This window comes from Enhydra lutris, unplaced genomic scaffold (genome assembly GCF_002288905.1).
Source record: "Enhydra lutris kenyoni isolate GAN:26980312 unplaced genomic scaffold, ASM228890v2 scaffoldscaffold118, whole genome shotgun sequence".
NCBI lineage: Eukaryota > Metazoa > Chordata > Mammalia > Carnivora > Mustelidae > Enhydra > Enhydra lutris.
In genome coordinates this window covers 156,876-177,364 of record NW_019154202.1, presented here as the reverse complement: position 1 = coordinate 177,364, position 20,489 = coordinate 156,876, and the positions used below count along the sequence as shown (strand labels likewise).

Below are 20,489 nucleotides of genomic sequence, written 5' to 3'. Positions count from 1 at the left end.
ACAATTCAGAATAAAAACAGTAATGGTAAGAAGGTCTACCAGTGTTTATATTTATCTCAAATGACTATATTGATGCTTCCAGTGAATATCAACTTATCTGAAAATTTTTATTGGGGCCATGTTCCCCCTTGCCTGGTACATTAAGCAAGTACTTAGACCCCCCTTGTGAAATGGAGCACTGCTCCCCAGTGCAGCAAACAGTTCTGCTTGGGTATTTATTTATTCAATCATTAATTATTCAATGAGCACATATCTGTGACAAAGCCCTTGTTGGATACTGAGCAAAGACAAGTAGAATAGGATGCCTATCCTCAAAGAACTAACATCTATTTTTTTAAGTTCTATAATGCCCATGAAAAAGAAACTAGTATTATCATCATTCCACAGTTGATTACATTAATGCCCAAGAGGTGAAGGACCTCTAAAGGCACATGGCCACCCAGTGACAGAACCAGGAAAATGAGCCCACGTCTGGTTATTTCCAAAGCCTGACACTCACTGTGCCAGGTCTGCTACTTGGTTCTACTGATGGGAAGAAAAACTAATCCCACATTGGCCCTATACCCACCTTTTCTCCATTATTTTTCTTGCCTTTCTCTTGCCCATCCTAGCACCCTATGTATCTGCACGCTTCCCTCCCTTTCTTCAACTCTCCTCTCTTTCTCATATTTCTTCTTTTCCTTCTCTAATTCACTGGTGAAGTGTTCCCTAATGGTTTTTTATGTGCCAAAATCCATGCTAGACATTGAAGATGTAAAAATTAATGAGATTCACACCTTGTCCTTGAAGAGTTTTCTATCTGGCTGGGATGCATACTAACACCTCATGGTCACTTAAGGAATCCTAGAGCAGGGTATTGAGGGGGCTCACAGAGGAAATCACCAACTGGAAGGCAGAGAAACTTCTAGATAGAATATATTTGAGCTTGGTCCTGTGGGAGGAGTAGAACACTGGCAGAAGAGCAGAGAAAGAATAGTATTTGCGGAGGACTGCAGTCTCCAAGTAGCTTCTGCTGGATGTTAGGGGAACATGGGATGGTGGTGCATGGGTCTGTGCCCTAATGCACATGCGTTCCATATGCTCCAGTCCAGTCCATTTCACAGAGCACAAAGCCTCAGAGTCATGCTTCAAAGCATAAAGCTTACCATACCTACAGCTTCCAAGGGTCTCCTTGGTCTACAGGTTTAAACCCAAGTTTTTTAACCTGTTGTTCAAAGTCCTCCACAATCCGTCCCTGTCAGTGTCGCAGGCTTCAGTCACAGTGAATGAATCACCATCCCCCAAATATGTTCTGCCTTCTGCCAATGTTATACCTTTGCTTATGGTGTTCCTCTACCTGAAATGTCTTTATTCCCCACTCCCAACCCCCTTGGTTGCCTATAAAAGGCCTGCCTTCCTAAAAAGACTGACTCAAGGGGCGCCTGGGTGGCTCAGTTGGTTAAAGCTTCTGCCTTCAGCTCAGGTCATGATCTCAGGGTCCTGGGATCAAGCCCCGCATCGGGCTGTGTGCACAGCAGGGAGCCTGCTTCCTCCTCTCTCTCTGCCTGCCTCTCTGCCTACTTGTGATCTCTGTCAAATAAATAAAATCTTTAAAAAAAAAAGACTGACTCAAATACTGCTTTATCCACAAATCATCTTAGATTACTCCAAGTGTAGTTAGTCTGTCCTTCCCCCTTATTCTTTTGAATGCCTATTGGAGAACTCAACAAACTGTGTGGGAACTCTATGTTTGCTGGTTTACTGTCAGTCCTTGCTGGATTGTGAGCTCCTTGGGGCCCCATCATGCATATCTCATCTATCTTTGAGACCTCAGAACTCATATCCACTTTACAGTGTGTGTCAGAATGCACATTAGAATGTATTTATTGAATGGATTAATGAAATATTGCATTGGTCCCTTTATCCTCTTTCTCTTCCTTTCCTTAACTTCTATCAGGTTTTTCACTATTACTAATAGGAAAATATAGCCTAGAGAGGGCAATAAATTTAGATTCTCTGTCATGATACTGGAAAATGTAATAACATTGGACTAGGATTCAGGAGGTCCAGTCTAGTTCTATTACCTGCTGACTCACTGTTTGATACTTAGTGATTGATTTTACTCATTGGATCTGTTTCCTTATTTTTCCAATACAGTAGAGCACTGAAAGCGTTAGAGTTTATGAAAAAATAGAATAGCAGAAAATCCACTAGCTTTGGAGCCAAACAGGCCTGGTTTTTAATCCCAGCTTCCCATTTATTAACTATGAAAATTACTTCCTTTCTCTGAACTTCAGTTTCTTCATTTGTAAAATGGGATTGTAAATCCTATATTGCTGAGTTGTTGTGAGGAATAAATGAGATGGTAACCATAATTTAAAGCTTTATAAGCATATTATATAACTACAAACTATACCTCCTTCAATCTCTGAAATCTCTCCCAGCAATGACATATTTTTCCACTAGAATCTTTCCAATCCCTTCACCAGACCTCCCTGCTTTCAGTGTTTAATTTAGGCCAGTACCGACGAGAGGCAGTGAGCTACAAGAACTACGAATTTTTTCTTCCAGACAACATGGAGGCCTTACATATCAGGAAGTAAGTGTCTAATATTTTAGAGATCAGAGCTGCCCCTGGCTGAAGGAGGGCTTTGTTCAGATAACGGAGGTGTAGAGCAGAGTAATTTGGGTTAACAAGGAGGTCTTCTAGACTCTCAAATGGTGATTGGAAAAACTCTTCCCCTACCATACCCAAAACCTGTTTGTGGTCATAACCATCCTCTACTTAAGAACTTAGAAAGAAAATGTCTCCTACTCCTTACAGGAGAGAGTGGAAAATCTAAGAGTCTGAGCCTTTAAGGATGTCAATAGCTTGGCCCATTCCAGTCTCTCCAATACCATTTATTTAATCTCAAGTTCTCTCTCCTCTACAAGACACAGCACTTCCAGAACAGAACCTAGGTCTCATTTATTGATCCACGCCCTTATAATAAAACCCAACAAAGAGTAACCACTAAACATATTTTTTCCAAATGCATAAATATATTGCCACCATCATACCTGTGCTTGTACTATTACCCATTCCAGGAATGCCTTCTACTTCACAGACTATATACTCAATCTCTACCTGGGTTTAAGGACCAGTTCCACTTGTGTTCTATCCCCTCAAATGTTGTTTTTTAATATTATGACTCTGTCATTAGTCCTTTTTTCCTAGGTATGTCACTTTATGCCTCCCCCTAAGATGTGCACACAGAGCCACTTTCAACTGTGTGACCTGTCTGTGCTTGTCATGGTGCCTACAACATAAGATACCCATGTAAATGTTTCATAGATGAATAATTTAACGTGAAATATCTGAGAGATGGTGCAAAAGATAATGGAGGAACATAAAGAGGAACTCATCTTGGGGACAGGGATTGTCTCTGTTTCTTTCTCCATCTTTTTCAGGCAGTGTGCCCTGGCAGCCCTGAAGGATGTCCATGACTATCTCAGCCATGAGGAAGGTCATGTTGCAGTAAGGAATTTTGCATTTTTTCTTCAAGTTTCTGACAGAATGAAGGTCCCTAGTATGTACTGAGCATTTACTATGTCCTATACACTATTCTAAGAACTTTGCACATATTAATTTAATTCCACCCTCTCCCATGAGACAGGCATTGTTGTTATATTCCATTTTATAGCCCAGAAAAATGGTACAAAGAGATTGAATAATTTCCCAAGGTGGCACAGCATGACTACAACAAGGCCAAAACTAGAATTCAGGTTGCATAGGTCCAAAATCTACACTCTTAACCACTGTGCTTTACCACCCCACCCCCAACAATTCAGAAAGACTACAGTACAAACATTTTTTAGTTCAAGAGACTTACTTAAATGTCTAGTCAATTGTTTCATAGATGTTTGGGGTAAGATTTGTGAATTCTAAAAGGAGAAAATAGCCTCAAATTGTTCCACCTTAGGTGCTGAAGGTAGAGAGTTGTTTCCTGTTCTTGTTTCCTGTTCTTGAAGAGCTCCAAAGTGATAGGAAAGAGGAAGCCTCAACTAGGAGTTGAGAGGATCCATTCTAGCTCTGCTCTGTTAGCAACTCTTGGTGGCCTTGGTTAAAGCAAATCCTTCCTCTAAGCCTTGGTTATTTTACCTATAAAATTACCCTAGTAAAAACTTACAATTTTCCTCTTGTTTATACCTACAGTCTGTTACATTTCTGGACTGACAGCAAGCACTCAATGAATGCTTAAGAAATTGGCATAAGTCAATTATTTCAAGTCCTTCCTATTCTTCAAAACTCAGTCAAGATCTATGTTTTACTGGAAGCCCTCCACCTAGCACAAGGATAGCCAAGGAGTAGGTGTTCTCCCAAAATCAGATTCAGAGTAAACCAATTTCATCATTGGCCTCTAGGTTTTTGATGCCACCAACACAACTAGAGAACGACGGTCACTAATTCTGCAGTTTGCTAAAGAACATGGTTACAAGGTATAGTAACATTCCCACTGTCATCTACAGCATACTTAATCTAGTAGGCAAACCAGAGGACTTGAATCTGCCAAATCAACTACAAATTCAAGTTCAACATTGTAATTTGGTGATATGGCTTTCCAGATCACAAAAGCAACAAAACAGAACAGGAAAGAGGTGCCATATGGGACAATGGAAGATAATTGCTGACAGGCTGACACTGTGGGGGTGGAAATGAGAAAGGAGGGAAGAGAACTACTACAAAAAGCATATATAAGAAGTAAAAACATAAAAAATAATCTAGAGTCATTCAGTTTTGAGTCAATATGTCTCATAAAACTCAGAATCCTGAAAAGTAACACTGTATGAAATTATGTTGTCATAGATGCCCCTAGGGATGACTCAGAGTCACTGAGAAGAGGTGAAGCTATGTTTGGCCCTACCAAATATAATTCTCTGCTGGAAATTTCTCTTCTTTTTCTCTTATAGGTCTTTTTCATTGAGTCCATCTGTAATGACCCTGGCATCATTGCAGAAAACATCAGGGTAAGGAGTACCTTACCCTTTCCTCTTTACTTTTCCTCAGGCTTGGGTAACACAAAAAAGACCTCTATGAGGTTATTAAAGGTGATATTCTTTTCTGAGCTTCCTATTCCTATTCCTATTCCTAAGCTTCCTATTCCTATTCCTAACTATTCTTCCTACTTCCTGTAGGAAGTATTTCCTGACCTTCCTAGCCTACAATAACCTTATGAAATTTAAAGAAGCCATAATATAGAGTCGTTAATATACACTGGGCACCAAACTTGACTCTTACTGATTTGTTACAACAACCTGCATATTAGGAATCATTTCATTGTTGGAGAGAGGAAACAGATTCCAAGAAAAGAGTGTTTCAAAGCGTCATACAACCAGGAAGAAGTAGAAGTGGGACTGGAACTCAGGCTTGTATCAGAAATGTAACTGCTTTTAGATTCTAGACATGTGCTCTAGAACTGGATCATCTGCCACATTTTACTGTTCCTTGTTTCATGAAATTACTGGAGCTCAGGGACAGAAGAGACCTTATAGGTTACCTCCCTGAACCTTCCATCACATACTTAAAATCTCAGCTAAATATTTGTCTATATTTTCTTTTCATACCTCCAAGGAAAAGAAACTCATTGCTTCATCAAATGCTGTCTAATCAAGCTGAAATTTGCCTCCCTGAAGTTTTAACTGATTGGTCCTCTTTTTGTCTCTTAGGGAATAGAACATGTCCAACCCCTGTTATTCATCCACCCTTCCATCTATCCATTTACTGATTCAACACAAATTTAATCTATACAACTGAACTGGGCCATTCTGTGTATTCAAGACATAGAGGAGAGTGCTGCCCTTGATCTCACAGTCTAGTGAGAGATACTTGGAGATACTGACAAGTTTATAGACATAACTGTATGTCTGTGCTGAAACGAAGAAATAAAGGAGGCTCTGGGAGGACATTGTTGAATACCTAGCCTTGCATGGGAGGGATAGATGTGTACCAGGGAAGACTTCTCAATGAAAACAATAGCTGGCCTGAATCTTAAAGAATACAAATGGAATTTGACAGGTGAAGAATTGAATATAAGGGAATAGCATATACTAATTACTGTATCTCCACGGAACTATAAGAAGTTCAAGTTGGCTAGAGCAAAGTGTGTGGAGGAATAGAAGTGCAATGGGAGATGAGAGAAGAAATTATTTTGGACTCAATTATTACAAATGAGTCACCTGATAAAATAGTTCACACTGTGCCCTAAAGGATATAAGAAAATGGTGAAGAGTTTTAAGCACGGGAATGCCATGGTCAGATGGGCATGTTAAAAAATATCTTTCTGGCTGCTAGTATGAGGAATACATCAGAAGTAACAAGACTGTAGACAAGAGTAACTAGTCACAAAGCTAGAGTAAGTGTCCAGGCAAGAGAGAATGGAAATCAATAGGAGGGATATTTAGAAGAGAGAATGGAGTGGATCTTGTGCCTGCTGAGAGGTGAGGGATGAAGATGCATCTAGGATGACTCCCATATTTTTTCTAGGCTCAGGTAACTGAATGGATGATAGCACCATTCACTGAGATAACAAATGTGGGTGGAGAAGATAAGCATGGGGGATTAAGAGACATTAACCTTTCAGAAATTTAAAACCAACATGCCATATTCTCTCATTAAACACTCAATACATGTATGCCATTATGACCCCTGGCCAAAATCTCCTGTTCCTCTTCTTTGGCCATTTCTCACATCACAATTTCTGATCCTCTTTTATTACTTTTTAATTTTTTTATTTAAATTCAATTAATTAACATACAGTGTAGTATTAGTTTCAGAAGTAGAGTTAGTGATTCATCAGTTGCATATAACAACCATTGCTCATTACACCAAGTGCCCTTCTTAATGCCTATCACCCAGTTACCCCATCCCCCCATCCACCTCCCCTTCAGCAGACCTCAGTTTGTTTCCAATAGTTAAGAGTCTCTTAAGGTTTGTCTCCCTCTCTGATTTTATTTTTCCCTCCCTTCCCCTATGATCTTCTGTTTTGTTTCTTAAATTCCATATATGAGTGAAATCAGGGCACCTGGGTGGTTCAGTCTTTTAAGCATCTGCCTTCAGCTCAGGTCATGATTCCAGAGTCCTGGGATTGAGTCCTGCATTGGGCTCCCTGCTCAACAGGGAGTCTGCTTCTCCCTCTTCTTCTGCCCATTCCCCCTGCTCATGTTCTCTCTCTCTCAAATAAATAAATAAAATATTATTTAAAGAAATCATACAATAATTGTCTTTATCTGATTGACTTATTTCTTATTCTTATTCCTTATGACTCAGCATAATACCCTCTAGTTCCATTCATGTTGTTGCAAATGGTAAGATTTCATCTTTTTAATGGCTGAGTAATATAGATACAGATATACACCACATCTTCTTTTTTAATTTAAATTCAATTAGCCAGCCCACATCTTCTTTTAAATGTTCTTCTTAAACACCATGTACTCTAGAACTGAGTATAATATAACAGACCTTGTTTAATCACATAGAAACAAAGCATAAGGAGTCACACATTCTAAATTCTCTTAAATCGACCGATTTGTAACTTGGCAAGACCTTTTGTCTAAGTCTCAATTTTCTCATCTTTATGATGAGGGATGTTGTACTCAATGATCTCTAAGGGCATTTCCAAAGTTCACTGTTAGAGTCTCTGTCTCTCACAGTTCCTCTGTTCTCCCTTTTCCTAGCAAGTAAAACTTGGCAGCCCTGATTACATAGACTGTGACCGGGAAAAGGTTCTGGAAGACTTTCTAAAGAGAATTGAATGCTATGAGGTCAACTACCAGCCCTTGGATGATGAACTGGACAGGTAAGAACCCAGAACCCTAAAACCCAGGACTGGATCTTTACCCCTATTTTGATGTTTTTTAGTACCTGCGGAAATGTCCTTTTCTGGGTCTCACCTTCTCTATCTGTAACGTCAGGGAGCTAGAATCAATGATTTCCCTTTAGGACTCTCCAAGTTCTAATTGTCTGAGGTAGTGAATCCTTGATATATAAAATGTCCATGAGAGTTTTAAAGTAGTGCCTTCCTGACCAATATGAACAGATCAGGACCCTGATCTCTAAGAACAAATTCTTCCCTCCTGTAGTTGTTTGCTTTTATTTTTTTCAAAAGCATTCCTCACACATGGATGCCACCTTCTTTGTTTCATTGAATCCCCTCAGCACCCCTATAAAGGAAGCCAAAATAGATCTTATGTTCATAAGTTTTCAAGAAGAGGAAATTGAATCTTAGCTGAAACCACTTGCCAAGCTCCCAGCACAAATCAAGGGGTAGAACTAGGATTCTAACCATATATTTTGTCTCCTACTCATGTCTCTTTTCATAAACCCATGTACCTCTTCAATCAATAATTATTTGGCCTCTTTGAGTTGTGGTGTACATAGTAGTATAAATACTGGCAAGAAAGGTGGTTTCTATCTGCAGATAGCTTCCATAGTGCCTTGATATATGGGAAGACACATGAAAATATGAAACTCTCATTCATAATGTCAGCTAAAAATTAGAAACATGTTAGCTGGAATATGTGAGTTTCAGACATAGGATATTCCCAGAGTCCTCAAAATGGGTTGTGATGCGAGAAGACTCTGGTCACCCAGACCCTTATGGCCCCAAATGAGGAGTATGAGGAGGCCTCAAATAGTTATTAAAACCTTAGGAAGTTTAAACAACATCCTTCCAGCTTTGCCCAACCAAAGTCCTAAGAGGCAAGTATTGTTACTGCATTGCTCATAGATGGAGATATTGAGACCCAGAACTGTGCATGGACTTAACTAAGGCCACATAATGAGTCAGTAGAACATTTATTCAAACCCTTATCTCACACTTCCAGCCAAATTCTCCTCTTCCCACATCCCTGTATCATAAAGAAGTGTCACATGAGGCTTAGACTCGGTGCGAGAAGCAGGAACTTTATATACAATTGTAAAGACTGTTCACTGTGCAAAGACAACCAGGTAAAGGGTACACTTGTTTTCCTCACCGAGGCATGTGTGTTGGAGTGGGGATGTTTCTTTTTTGAGGAAAGTGTAATTTATTCAAATTTCCAACAAATGCACCATATAGGCTAGCAGCATATGGTGAAAAAAGCTTGAAGGGGAGCTAAAGTGAAAGAAGCACTGAGAAAGCCCCTAGTCTTCAGCATAGAATCCTGAGGGTGCTCAGGTAGTGTTTGATGAATCAGTTTGGGCCTAAAGATGACATATTCTGAAGTTTGACTTTATTTAATGATTTTTACATCAACAGACATTTACAGTCCATGTATCAGGGCCCAGCCAAAGCTGTGCCCTAGGAATCCAAAGAGAGAAGGGTTGTCCCTGCTGTGAGAGAATGCACATTTAGTTGGAGAAGCCAATGAATATGCAGTTGATCAGAGTTGTAGAAATTGTAAACCAAGTGGGCTAAAGGAATACAAAGGAGAAAACTCAGCTCAGCTTGGGAAGAAAGATGTAGAAGAGCAGGTTTACCCAGTATAGGCATGTTTGGGGTACCAGAAAGGTGGAGGCTACCAAAAATAGGAATAAAACAATCTGTAAAGTTTTTACTATTTTAATTTCAAAACCAGCATCAATGTGGTCAAAATGGGGGAAAAAAAACACAAAATTTCATGGGACCTCCTCATATAATACAGTGTATGATTTTTTATTTTAGATTTCACATAGTAGAGATAGGCACTAGCTTATATATTACTTTTGGTGGGAAGCACCTCTAAATGACTTCATGTGATTCTAGGCTCAAAGACATCCTAGAGAGAGTGAATGTGTTGGCTCTCAAAGAATAGATGCATAGGAGCTCAGCTTTGGAAAGCAGGAAAGGAATGTCTTTAAGCAAACAGAAGAGCATTTTGGAATACTGTAGTTAAATCTGAATAAAAGTAGGGGAGTTTAGAGAATATTCCAGCAAAATCATAAAGGCTAGATTGAAACAGAAATTATGGGCATGGGTGTGGGTATGGGACTGTGAGGTGAGGCCAAGCAGGGCCAGTGTGTGAAGGTATATAGAATGTCAGACTAAACAAGAAGTTGAAAGCTCTCCTAGAACTACGCAGGACCTAGCACCAGGAATAGACAGTAATCAGGCAACAAGGCTACATCAGATATTTTCCACCACGAGGTTCTGAGACTCTTAGACAAGATAGTTGGAGAGCGTAACCTTAAGCATATCATTTCCACTCTCTGTGCTCCAGTTTCCTCTCCTATAAAACACAGCTAATAATCCTTGATTCCTAGGATGATTATGAGGATTCATGTATTTCGAAGTCCCCACTCCCTGCCAGATGTACAAAAGAAAATGCTTAGCAAGTGCAAATGTCCTGCAGAAACCATTGGATATAGATGACAGGGATGGGCATGATTAAATATGATACAGATTAAAAGGCCATCTCTAGGAAGATCAGAGAGGAGGCTTTCTGAAACTAAACCCATCAGCTACTGCTTTACATGCCTTGGGTTAATTCAGCTATTTCTATTTACTTTGTTTTGCTACTGTGCATCCAGGGTTCCTGGTATGCCACCCCATTGGTACAGCCTTCCCCACCTCTTCCCAGGGATCTCCTTGAACTCCATATAGTCCAACAACTAAAGGACTCATGCCTGGTACGGCAGGGGCCTCAGAAGACTTACTCCATGGTTCTAGTCCTCTAATTAGTCAGTGTTGCTCATTCCCAGCTCCTCTGCAGACAGGTTGCTGAATACTTTGATTATCACTCTGTGTATAGGTATTAATTCATGACTAGAGCACAGAATTGAGGGGATAAAATGGGGCTTGAAGAAAGGACCACAAGATTTCCATGTTGTGGACCATCCCAATACTTGGCACATCTAAGAGACTGTTTATGGAAGGGATGTTGAGCATTGGTCACGTGTTTCCAAGTGTATGTTCTTGATTGAAGGAAGAGCTTCCAAAGGGCAGATGCTGAGTCCCCACCTCAAGGACAATGGTTAGAACAAAGGAGGGTGTGTTTGTTGACTGCATGACGGATGGGGGGGGAAACAACCTTTTTCCCTTTCTGAGTGAGAAGAGACCTACACACACAGACACAAGTGCACACAGGCACAATCTGGTAGCTGCCTGTCTGGTGTCAAATACAATATATCATAGCAGGGACTTAAAGAATAGAGGTACAGAACTCAGCTTGAGATTTAGAAGATTGAGTAGACAATTCAGGAGCTTCCAGTAAGATGTGGGAGGCAGCCAGGGTCACAGGATTACTGCTTTTCTCTGAGTGTGTCATGAGTGTGAACTATGAAGAACAGAACCCAGATCCCTGGAGTGTAAAAAGTGATTGTGAAAAGATAGCTTGGATCAAGCTGAAACTGAAGAAAGGAAGCAGGGGAAGGTGGTAACAGGCAGTGAGCTCTTTAAGGTGGCTGGGAGCAAAGTCTCTAGAACAGGTACCCAGAATAGGGCAAAGCATGACAGTTTGATAGCAGAAAGGTAGGTGAAAGCTGCATTGTAGAAGAGGCTTGAAGGCAGAGTGTGGGGATGGGGCTTTGTCCTGGGATCAGCCTCTCCATCATCATCCCCTGAGCTTCACTTCCTCCTTCTTGGGCTGGCCCAGCCACCTATCCTACATCAAGATCTTCGATGTGGGCACAAGATACATGGTGAACCGAGTACAGGACCACATCCAGAGCCGCACAGTCTACTATCTCATGAACATCCACGTCACACCCCGATCCATCTACCTATGCCGTCACGGAGAGAGTGAACTCAACCTCAGAGGCCGCATTGGAGGTGACTCTGGCCTCTCAGCTCGGGGCAAGCAGGTAAGAAGGGACCCAGACACACTGAGGCATTGGGTGAGCTGGCCCAGGTGGGCTGTGGCTGATGGTACAGCTACTGCCTGGGTCCTAAGGATGGGGGAGTCAGTGACAGGGTAAAAGCAGGTTCTGGTCACACCTGCTCTTCCACCCAATCAGTCACTCAGTCTTGACCCATCCTTGAATGACTCTCATGTGCTAACAACATCTGCATGTCTGTTAGCTTGGTCTTGGCACTTCATGCTTGCCCAGATCTGCTTGCTCTTGCAGCCCCATTATAGTGAGCACCCCTCACACTTGCCTGACTGATTCCTCTCCTCTCTCTCTCAACTCTGTGCCTTAGCTTGTGCAGTTTTCCCCACCTAGGTTACTCTCCTCTGTCAGCTGGTGACCATCACATGCCCTGACAGCTGCCCTTACATGCCCCATCCTTGAATCTATTTTCTCCCTTACTCAGGGCTAATGCCACAACCCCTACCCCCACTTCAGGCCATTCCATTTTCAGCACTTGTTCCCCACCAGTTACTGCTCTTTTCCTGCCCTCTCTCCCCCACCTCCTTCCAGGGTCCGGCTTCTGCTCCCTGGTTTGATCCAAGAAGCCCTCCCCTGTCCCTTCCTGCCCTCCCAGGCATGTCACTGTGCCCTGGACTCCATCTGTTCCAGTTCTAGCTCATCTCTGACTGTGGCATTATTCTCTTCTTTCCAGCCAAGCATAGTAACCTGCACCCTAAGGATATAAAATAAAATAAGGCACACATTTTCCTTAATGTTTGGCCCTGTACCTGGGCTTGTTAACACAGGTATTGTTCTTGCTGGGAGGATGGCTTGGGTAGAAAAATTGGGAAATGGGGTGCAGGAGGGAGGAAGCACTCTCTTTTACTGGGCGCCTGTGCACAGCGACAGCACCATCTGCTTCCACATGTGTGACCTTATTCAATCTTCACAACAGCTCTATGGGGGTAGACATTACCATTAACGGTTCATGAAATATGAGGAAACTGAGGCCCGGGAGGAGAAAAGAGCAGCCCCAGGTCATGTAACCAATAAAAAAGAGCCAGGATTGGAAAACCAGGCTTTCCTGCCTGCCCCTCTTCATACCCCACTGCAGAAGTGGTAGTGTCCTAAGCATGGCACTGCACTGGAAGGCCTGGTCCTCATGGTTCCCTTTCTGTTACTTCAGACTGTCAGGCTCCCCTTGAGGTGGACTCAGACCTTTGATTCCCACCTATCTTACTCTTCAGAGCAGAGTAGAGGGTACTGGTGGCATCACCCTTTCCCTATGGCACTACCTGCAGCCAGGGGTCTTTTGGTTGGGGCCAGCTATGGCTCTGCCCACACAGGTCAATACCCAGTTTGGGCACATGGCCATCTCCACAATGCATACTGCCCTTGCACACAAACATGTGCATGTACAGGTAAATGCCTGGCACCAACCTTCATACTTATGGGCACAGTGCACCATGAAATTTACAAAACATTTTCTCATTGGCTGTCACTCATAATCAATCACAGAGGCTGTCACCTACTGTATGTCAAGAGCACTCTATGTGTTCCTCTTCCACTATCTAATGTGATGCTCATAGGAAACGTTCAGTGAGCTAATGGTGTTTACAACTTATAGGCAGAAGATATAAGGCCAGGGAGAAACAGGGATGTGTCCCAGGTCACACAGGGACATATAAGGAAGTTGGGAAAGTTTAACCCCTGTTGCCTACTTCCCAATCAAGGGCTCCTTCCACCAGAGCACACTAACTACTGAATCATAATTCATAATTAGAATGTGTATACAAAATACTTATATTTGTACATACACATGTACATACACACGTACATATAAATAAATCTATGCATTTGTGCCAATGTTCCTCACGTTACTACCTGTGACTAATAACATGATGCTATGCAAAAGAACAAACTACTTGCTCATTTGGGCTCCCACAGCCTTTCATGTTTCCTTTCAGTACTGTCATTGTTTCCCTACTGGACTGGCTCTGTCTTGAGAACGGGACACCCTGATACCCAGCCCATGATCACACACACTCAGTATATGTTTGAATGACCTTAGAAGCTGGGTTCCAAGATCCCAACTCAAGCAAATGAGAATCCCCAGAGTCAAAAAGAAATGTCCCCAAATCACACACCCCCTACTTCTGGACCACATTCTGAGTACCCAAAACCCAGAATCCCCTACTCTTCTGGCCTGGAGTCTGCTTTCCATGCCTGTGTGGGCCTATCTCAGAGTCTGTCCACCTGAGAGCAGGCCACATCACAGTAGTGTGTAGTCCTCAGCAAAGGAGTGACCAAATGGTCACTGTTTGTGGATCATGGGAATCAGTGGAAATATGGTGTGGGTAGAATTTGGTCATGTGACTAGGTTATCTACAAACATGTACTCAAAACACCTACAAGTGCAGGATGGAGGCACAAATGAGAAGAGAAGGGAGGTTGACTGGATAAAGTGCCTCCATTTGTAGTCTTGTCCCAGGCTCCACAATTGCCAGAGGTGGGCTCTTTGAATGAATAACTGAGCAATGGGCTTATTAAACAAGCATCAATGAATACACACACACACACACACACACACAAACATATACATATACATACATAAACACACATACCTATTCCTATTCCCTTGACCCTTGTCATATCCCTGTTTATAAATTGGAAACATTTAAATTCTACTCTTTCTTGTTCATCATCATTTCACCATTTGTAGCAGATCTCACAGCTACTCTGTTTTCTTTCATCTCTCTCTCTCTCCCCTCTTCTCATCCTCTGCAACCCCACTCCCCAGTACGCTTATGCCCTGGCCAACTTCATTCAGTCCCAGGGCATCAGCTCCCTGAAGGTGTGGACCAGCCACATGAAGAGGACTATCCAGACAGCTGAGGCCCTGGGTGTTCCCTATGAGCAGTGGAAGGCCCTGAACGAAATTGATGCGGTGAGATCATGGGCGATGAATTTCCTGGTAGTTAATGGGACTTGACTTGGGCTTATCCCCTGGGTTGCCTCTTCTTCAGCTCCTATGAAGAACACAATTAATTCAATAAGTATTTCTCAGCAGCAGCCATGCACCATATACTGTTCTGTGTGTTGGAAATCCAGTGAAGCCCAGAATAGACATGTTCTCTGTCCTCATGTAGCCCAAAGGCAGGCCATAAATAAGACAGTGCAGGGAGATGAGGTTAGAAAGGAGGCATCTCAAAGAGTTTTATACTTCATGTTGAGATATTTGGATGCTGCCCTAAAAATGGAAAGCCAAAGATGTGGTCTAAGTCAAGAAGTGGCCTGGATGTGATTCACATCTGTAAAAAGAAGACAAGACCATATTATTTCATATATGCAGAATGTAACAAACAATGATAAAAGAAGAGATAAACAAAAAACAGACTCTTTAGTAAACTGGTGGTTGTCAGAAGGGAGGTGGGCAGGGGGACGAGTGAAATAGCCACAGCATATTAAGAGTACACTTATCTTGATGAGCACTGAGAAATGTATAGAATTATTGAATCATGATATTATATACCTAAAATTAATATAACAGTGTAAGTTAATTATACTTGATTAAAATAAATAAATAAATAACCATTCTGATCATGTGTGGAAACTAGTTAGGAAAAGGGCCAGACTGAGATCAGTATGGGGATGGTTGCATTAATCCAGGCAAGAGATGACAATGGACTAAAATAGTGGTATTGGAAATAGAATGAAGAAAAAGGCCATCTGACCCTCATGACATAGCAATCTTGCTTCAGAGTCAGGTTTTCCCATGTGCCTTTTGCAAAAGTGTTTTTTTTTCCTCCCCATTGTCTCACCTGGATTATAGTTATACTGACATCAGGTAGCAGTCCACAGGTTATGATTGTTAGACCCAGAAGTAAAAGCTTTATCACAAATATAGTTAACTTTCATGTAGTTAGGTTAACTTGCTTGCCTGGTAGATATACTTCAATAAATGCAAAGAAGTATATGTGTGTCTACATACATACACATGTATTTAGCTATAGATGTACAGAGATACACATATTAGAAAAGGAATATACAGTATCATTCTACATATCACATATAATTGCTATAAAATACATTCAAGAAAATATATAAACCCTTCATCATGAGAGATCAGTCACTACTTGTTTCTGGCCCACATGTGGTATAAACATTTATTGGATACCTACTTTGTTTCAGGCTCTGGGGTGGTGTTGGAGAAAGAGATTGATTTTTGTCTTCACTGAATTTTTGGTCAAAATGGGGTAGACAGAAAAAAAATACAGAGGAATACAAAACAGCATGTGTGATATAGTCCCTGAGAGGCTAGACCATAGATGTACAGATGTCAGGGCAGGGCATCTGACCCAGCCAGGATCTGCCTGGAGGAAGTGATGCCTAGCTGAGCATTCATTAACAGTGAGTCAGGTAGAGAGGATCAAGAATGGTATGTCAGGCAGAGCCCAGCATAAACAAAGAAGGTTGTGTGTGTGTGTGTGTGTGTGTGTGTGTGTGTGTGTGTGTGTGCAGAACTGCTAAGATTGTAGTAGTGGAGACAGGAAAGAAAAATGAATAGATTTTTGAGAAATTTAGCAGATAGAATTACAGGAATTTGCTCTAGGGGAGGAGTAAGGAAAAAGTAATAGTTTAAAATGATGCCTAAATTGCTGGTTTATTTTCCATGATCAATAATATATTAATAATTAGTTCCACTGCTTGAGTCTTTAAAATGTACCTTGAACATTCTGTGCTAGATATATTATTTTTAATATTCAAAACACTTTTGTGAGTTTGTTGTAATTCTCATTTTTCAGATGAGGAAAATAAAATTCAAAGAGTTTCACAATTTGCCTTAAGTCAATATGAAGTCAGTGTCACTTCCGCAGGCATGAGGCTTTTAGCATGCCTCTAAATAGAAAGTCAAAGCCAATCTGGAAGGATCTTGTGTATCCCGTAGAGTGCACTTTTTCCCATAGACAGTGTCAGTGGAGAAATTTGACACTGCAGAGCTGTTTGTGGGTTATGGCAGGGGTGAAATTCATTCCTAAAGAAAGGCTGGTATATGACTGAAAATACAACAACCAGAGCCTATTGCTCCCTTACAGGAAAGTCTAACTGGAATCTACACAATCAAAAGGAAATCTTATAAACCCAACATTGCCAGCCACCTCACTTCTGGGTATTTTTCAGTGAACTTGGGAAGCTCTCATGTGCTCCTAAGGAACTCATTCTCTGAGCTCTGAATTCCTGCTTTGGGTAAGGGGACTATATTTCCCCAAGGCCCACTCTGAAACTGTTAGGAATTTATTAATTCTTATCTTCTGAGATGTCTGTGGATATCTGTTTCTTTATCTGCCAGAGGTCCTGGAACATAGGTAGGAGCAGAGGGGATGGGAAATGCTATAAAATGGGAGAGCACTGTTATGTAAGTGCACACATGTGTGTGCTTGCATACACAGTCATAGACATCCACCACAAATATGTTTATAATCACAGACATAGACTTCACAGACACATTGACCTGATAATCTGACATAGGATCCCTTTCAGACACATCTACCAATCAACACCTGCACCATGCATGCACGCACATACACAGTCACAGACAGACACACTTAGAAATACATATAGACACACTTACCGTAGACACACATGCAGTCTTTGTATATACCTACATCATACGGACGCAGATAGGCATACCATGGATGGAAATGCACAAAATGCAGGTGCATAACCTCAAGAATATTACCACAAATTCACATGACCTCAGGCATAGGCACACAGCTATTCACATATACATCAGAGACATAATCAGAGACCTATACACTCACAGAAACACAGGCCACAGACACACTGAGACATACATGGAGAAACAGACCACAGAAACCCTCATGTGAGCATATTCTCAGATGCTCAGACACCCTGTACACACACACACACACACTCACCAAACACACTACAAAAACTGAGACAAATACACAAACACAAGGCACATGTCTTTAAACATACCAGCATGATACACATACACACAAACACAGTCTCAAATCCTTAAGCCCATATATTTATAAAACACATACTGAAATGTACAATGTACATCTACAAACCTTTTGGGACAATCATAGAGAAACACCATACACAGGTACACACCATACACTCAAACTGAACACACCTGTACACATGCACACTCTCTCATATCCACACACTTCATGAGCGTGCGCACACACACACTCACACACTCAGACAATAGGCACAAACATAGAGCTGTCTTCACAGAAAATCAGGTGTGTTGCTGTGCCATAATCTTTGGACTCAGAACTATGGTAAAGGCTGTATGGATTTCAACTTGTGAATACGTTTATCCCCAAATAATTTTTCTCAGGGTGTCTGTGAGGAGATGACCTATGAAGAAATCCAGGAACACTACCCTGAAGAATTTGCACTACGGGACCAAGATAAATATCGCTACCGCTATCCCAAGGGAGAGGTAAGGTTTGGAGGGCTTGCCTGACTCCTAGAACTCCTCCCAGTAACTTCATTCCAACAGCCAAAATTGCATAGTTCCCTGGACAGCTTTAGAAGCAGAGCAAAACATATTTTGTAGCAGCTGCCATCCCACAAAGCACATGATAATCTCGCTCTTGGTTTTCTCTGCTTCACAGCTATCAGCAACAGATACCTCTTTTACTAAAGCTAAAATAATTGCCTCCTCATATCCCATTTGTTTCAGGGGGGCTTCATCCTAGATTTTGTCTCTGGTATCCTTTCACTAAAGACACCTGAAGTAGTTCAACATACTCCTGTCATTTTATTGCCAAGTTGCCTAAAGATCCAGTCTCTGGACAGTGGGTTAGAGTCTAGAGTGGGACAATGGCTAATAGTTTGACCAGATTCTTTGCCATCACATGAACCAGACCATCAGTTCCCTAATTCCCATATCAGGTGGATCCTCACTGCTTTTCACCCAGCAGATTCATTTAGCCAGTTCCACATCTTAAAGTATTTATTAGTCATAATCCATTTTTATATACATTCCTGGGAACAATTATAAGAAAAGCAGGGCACCAAGGAAGGTAAAATAATACATATCCTATGTTGCAAAGCAATTTCACACTTTTATCCTCATCCTCAGAAATGACATTATAAAGTGAGTCTGAGTTTGCCTTTATTTTTCCTTATATATGTTGAGGCTATGTTATTACATGCATACAGATTTAAAGCAATTATATCTTCTTAGTGAATTGCATATTTTATTAGGAATAATATTTCCCCTAATAATGTTTCTTCCTGGGGCGCCTGGGTGACTCAGTGGGTTAAAGCCTCTGCCTTCGGCTCAGATCTTGATCTCAGAGTCCTGGTTTCGAGCCCCACATCGGGATCGAGCCCCACATCTGGATCTCTGCTCAGCAGGGAGCCTGCTTCCTCCTCTCTCTCTGCCTGCCTCTCTGCCTACTTGTAATCTCTGTCTGTCAAATAAATAAATAAAATCTTAAAAAAATTTTTTTTCAAAAAAAAAATAATGTTTCTTCCTGAAAGTGTATTTTATCTAGTATTAATATAGCTGTATCTATCTCTCTGTCTATCTATCATCTATATCTATCTATCTATCTATCTATCATCTATCTATCTATCTATCTATCTATCTATCTATATAGATATATGTTTTCTAGTTAGTATTTGCCTAGTTCATCTTTATTAATTTACTTTCAATTTCTCTGGCTATTTTTGTTTTAGGCCTCTTGTAAAGAGAATATAATTGATTTTTTAGAAGACTTATTTATTTTATCTTAGAGACATAGAGATCATGAGCAGGGGGAGGGCAGAAGGCAAGGAAAAGAGAGAGGAAGACAGGAAGACTCCTCACTGAACAGGGAGACCAACACAGGGCTCAATCCCATGAACCAACGATCATGAACTGAGCCAAAATCAAGAGTCAGATGCAAAACTGACCAAGCCACCTAGGCATCCCAGCTTTTGTTGTTTTTAATACAATGTGAAAATATTTGTCTTTTAAATTGTAATTCTGATACATTTACTTTCATTATAATTACTGATTTAATTGAGCTTATTTCTTTTCTCTTATTTTGAGATTTTTTTTCCTGAAGCTTTATGCTTAGTTTATATTTCTCTTTATCTCCCTTCTCTAAAATTCTGCTCCAGAGATTTTGCATCTATATTTAAGTTATATAATGTTTCATTCTTTTTATTAATTTTATTTAAATTCAATTTAATTAATATGCTCTGCATTATCAGTTTCAGAGGTAGAATTCAGTAATTAATCAGTTGCATACAACACCCAGTGCTCATTACTTCAAGTGACCTCTTAATGTCCATTACCCAGTTACCCCATCCCCCCCCACCTGCCCTCCAGCAACCCTCAGTTTATTTCCTACAGTTAAGAGTCTCTTATAGTCTTATTTGTCTCCCTCTCTGGTTCCTCTTATTTTATTTTACTCTCCCTTCCCCTATGTTCATCTGTTTTGTCTCTTTAAATCTACATATGAATGAAATCATATGGTATTTGTCATTCTTTGACTTACTTCACTCAGCTTAATACAGTCTACTTCCAACCACATCATTGCAAATGGCAAGATTTCATATTTGGTGGCTGAGTAATATTCCATTGTATATAACACATCTTTCTTTTATGACTTTTATTTTTTTTCCTTTTTTTTAATTTCTTTTCAGCATAACAGTATTCATTGTTTTTGCACCACTGGGTGTGGTGCAAAAACAA

At 40.9% G+C, this 20,489-nt stretch overlaps 1 protein-coding gene across 2 annotated transcripts in view; it reads left to right on the top strand.

The window, feature by feature from the left end:
• LOC111139791 (6-phosphofructo-2-kinase/fructose-2,6-biphosphatase 1) overlaps nt 1-20,489 on the top strand; it is a 114,947-nt gene that overhangs the window by 74,215 nt on the left and 20,243 nt on the right. Inside the window, exons 3-10 of one of the 2 annotated variants that reach the window (XM_022492184.1) lie at nt 2,485-2,578; nt 3,430-3,496; nt 4,384-4,458; nt 4,930-4,986; nt 7,693-7,814; nt 11,569-11,776; nt 14,565-14,711; nt 18,135-18,239. In XM_022492184.1, the coding sequence (XP_022347892.1) occupies nt 2,485-2,578; nt 3,430-3,496; nt 4,384-4,458; nt 4,930-4,986; nt 7,693-7,814; nt 11,569-11,776; nt 14,565-14,711; nt 18,135-18,239 (875 nt within the window). The remainder of the gene's footprint in view (nt 1-2,484; nt 2,579-3,429; nt 3,497-4,383; nt 4,459-4,929; nt 4,987-7,692; nt 7,815-11,568; nt 11,777-14,564; nt 14,712-18,134; nt 18,240-20,489) is intronic. The other variant, XM_022492185.1, reaches the window with a different exon arrangement.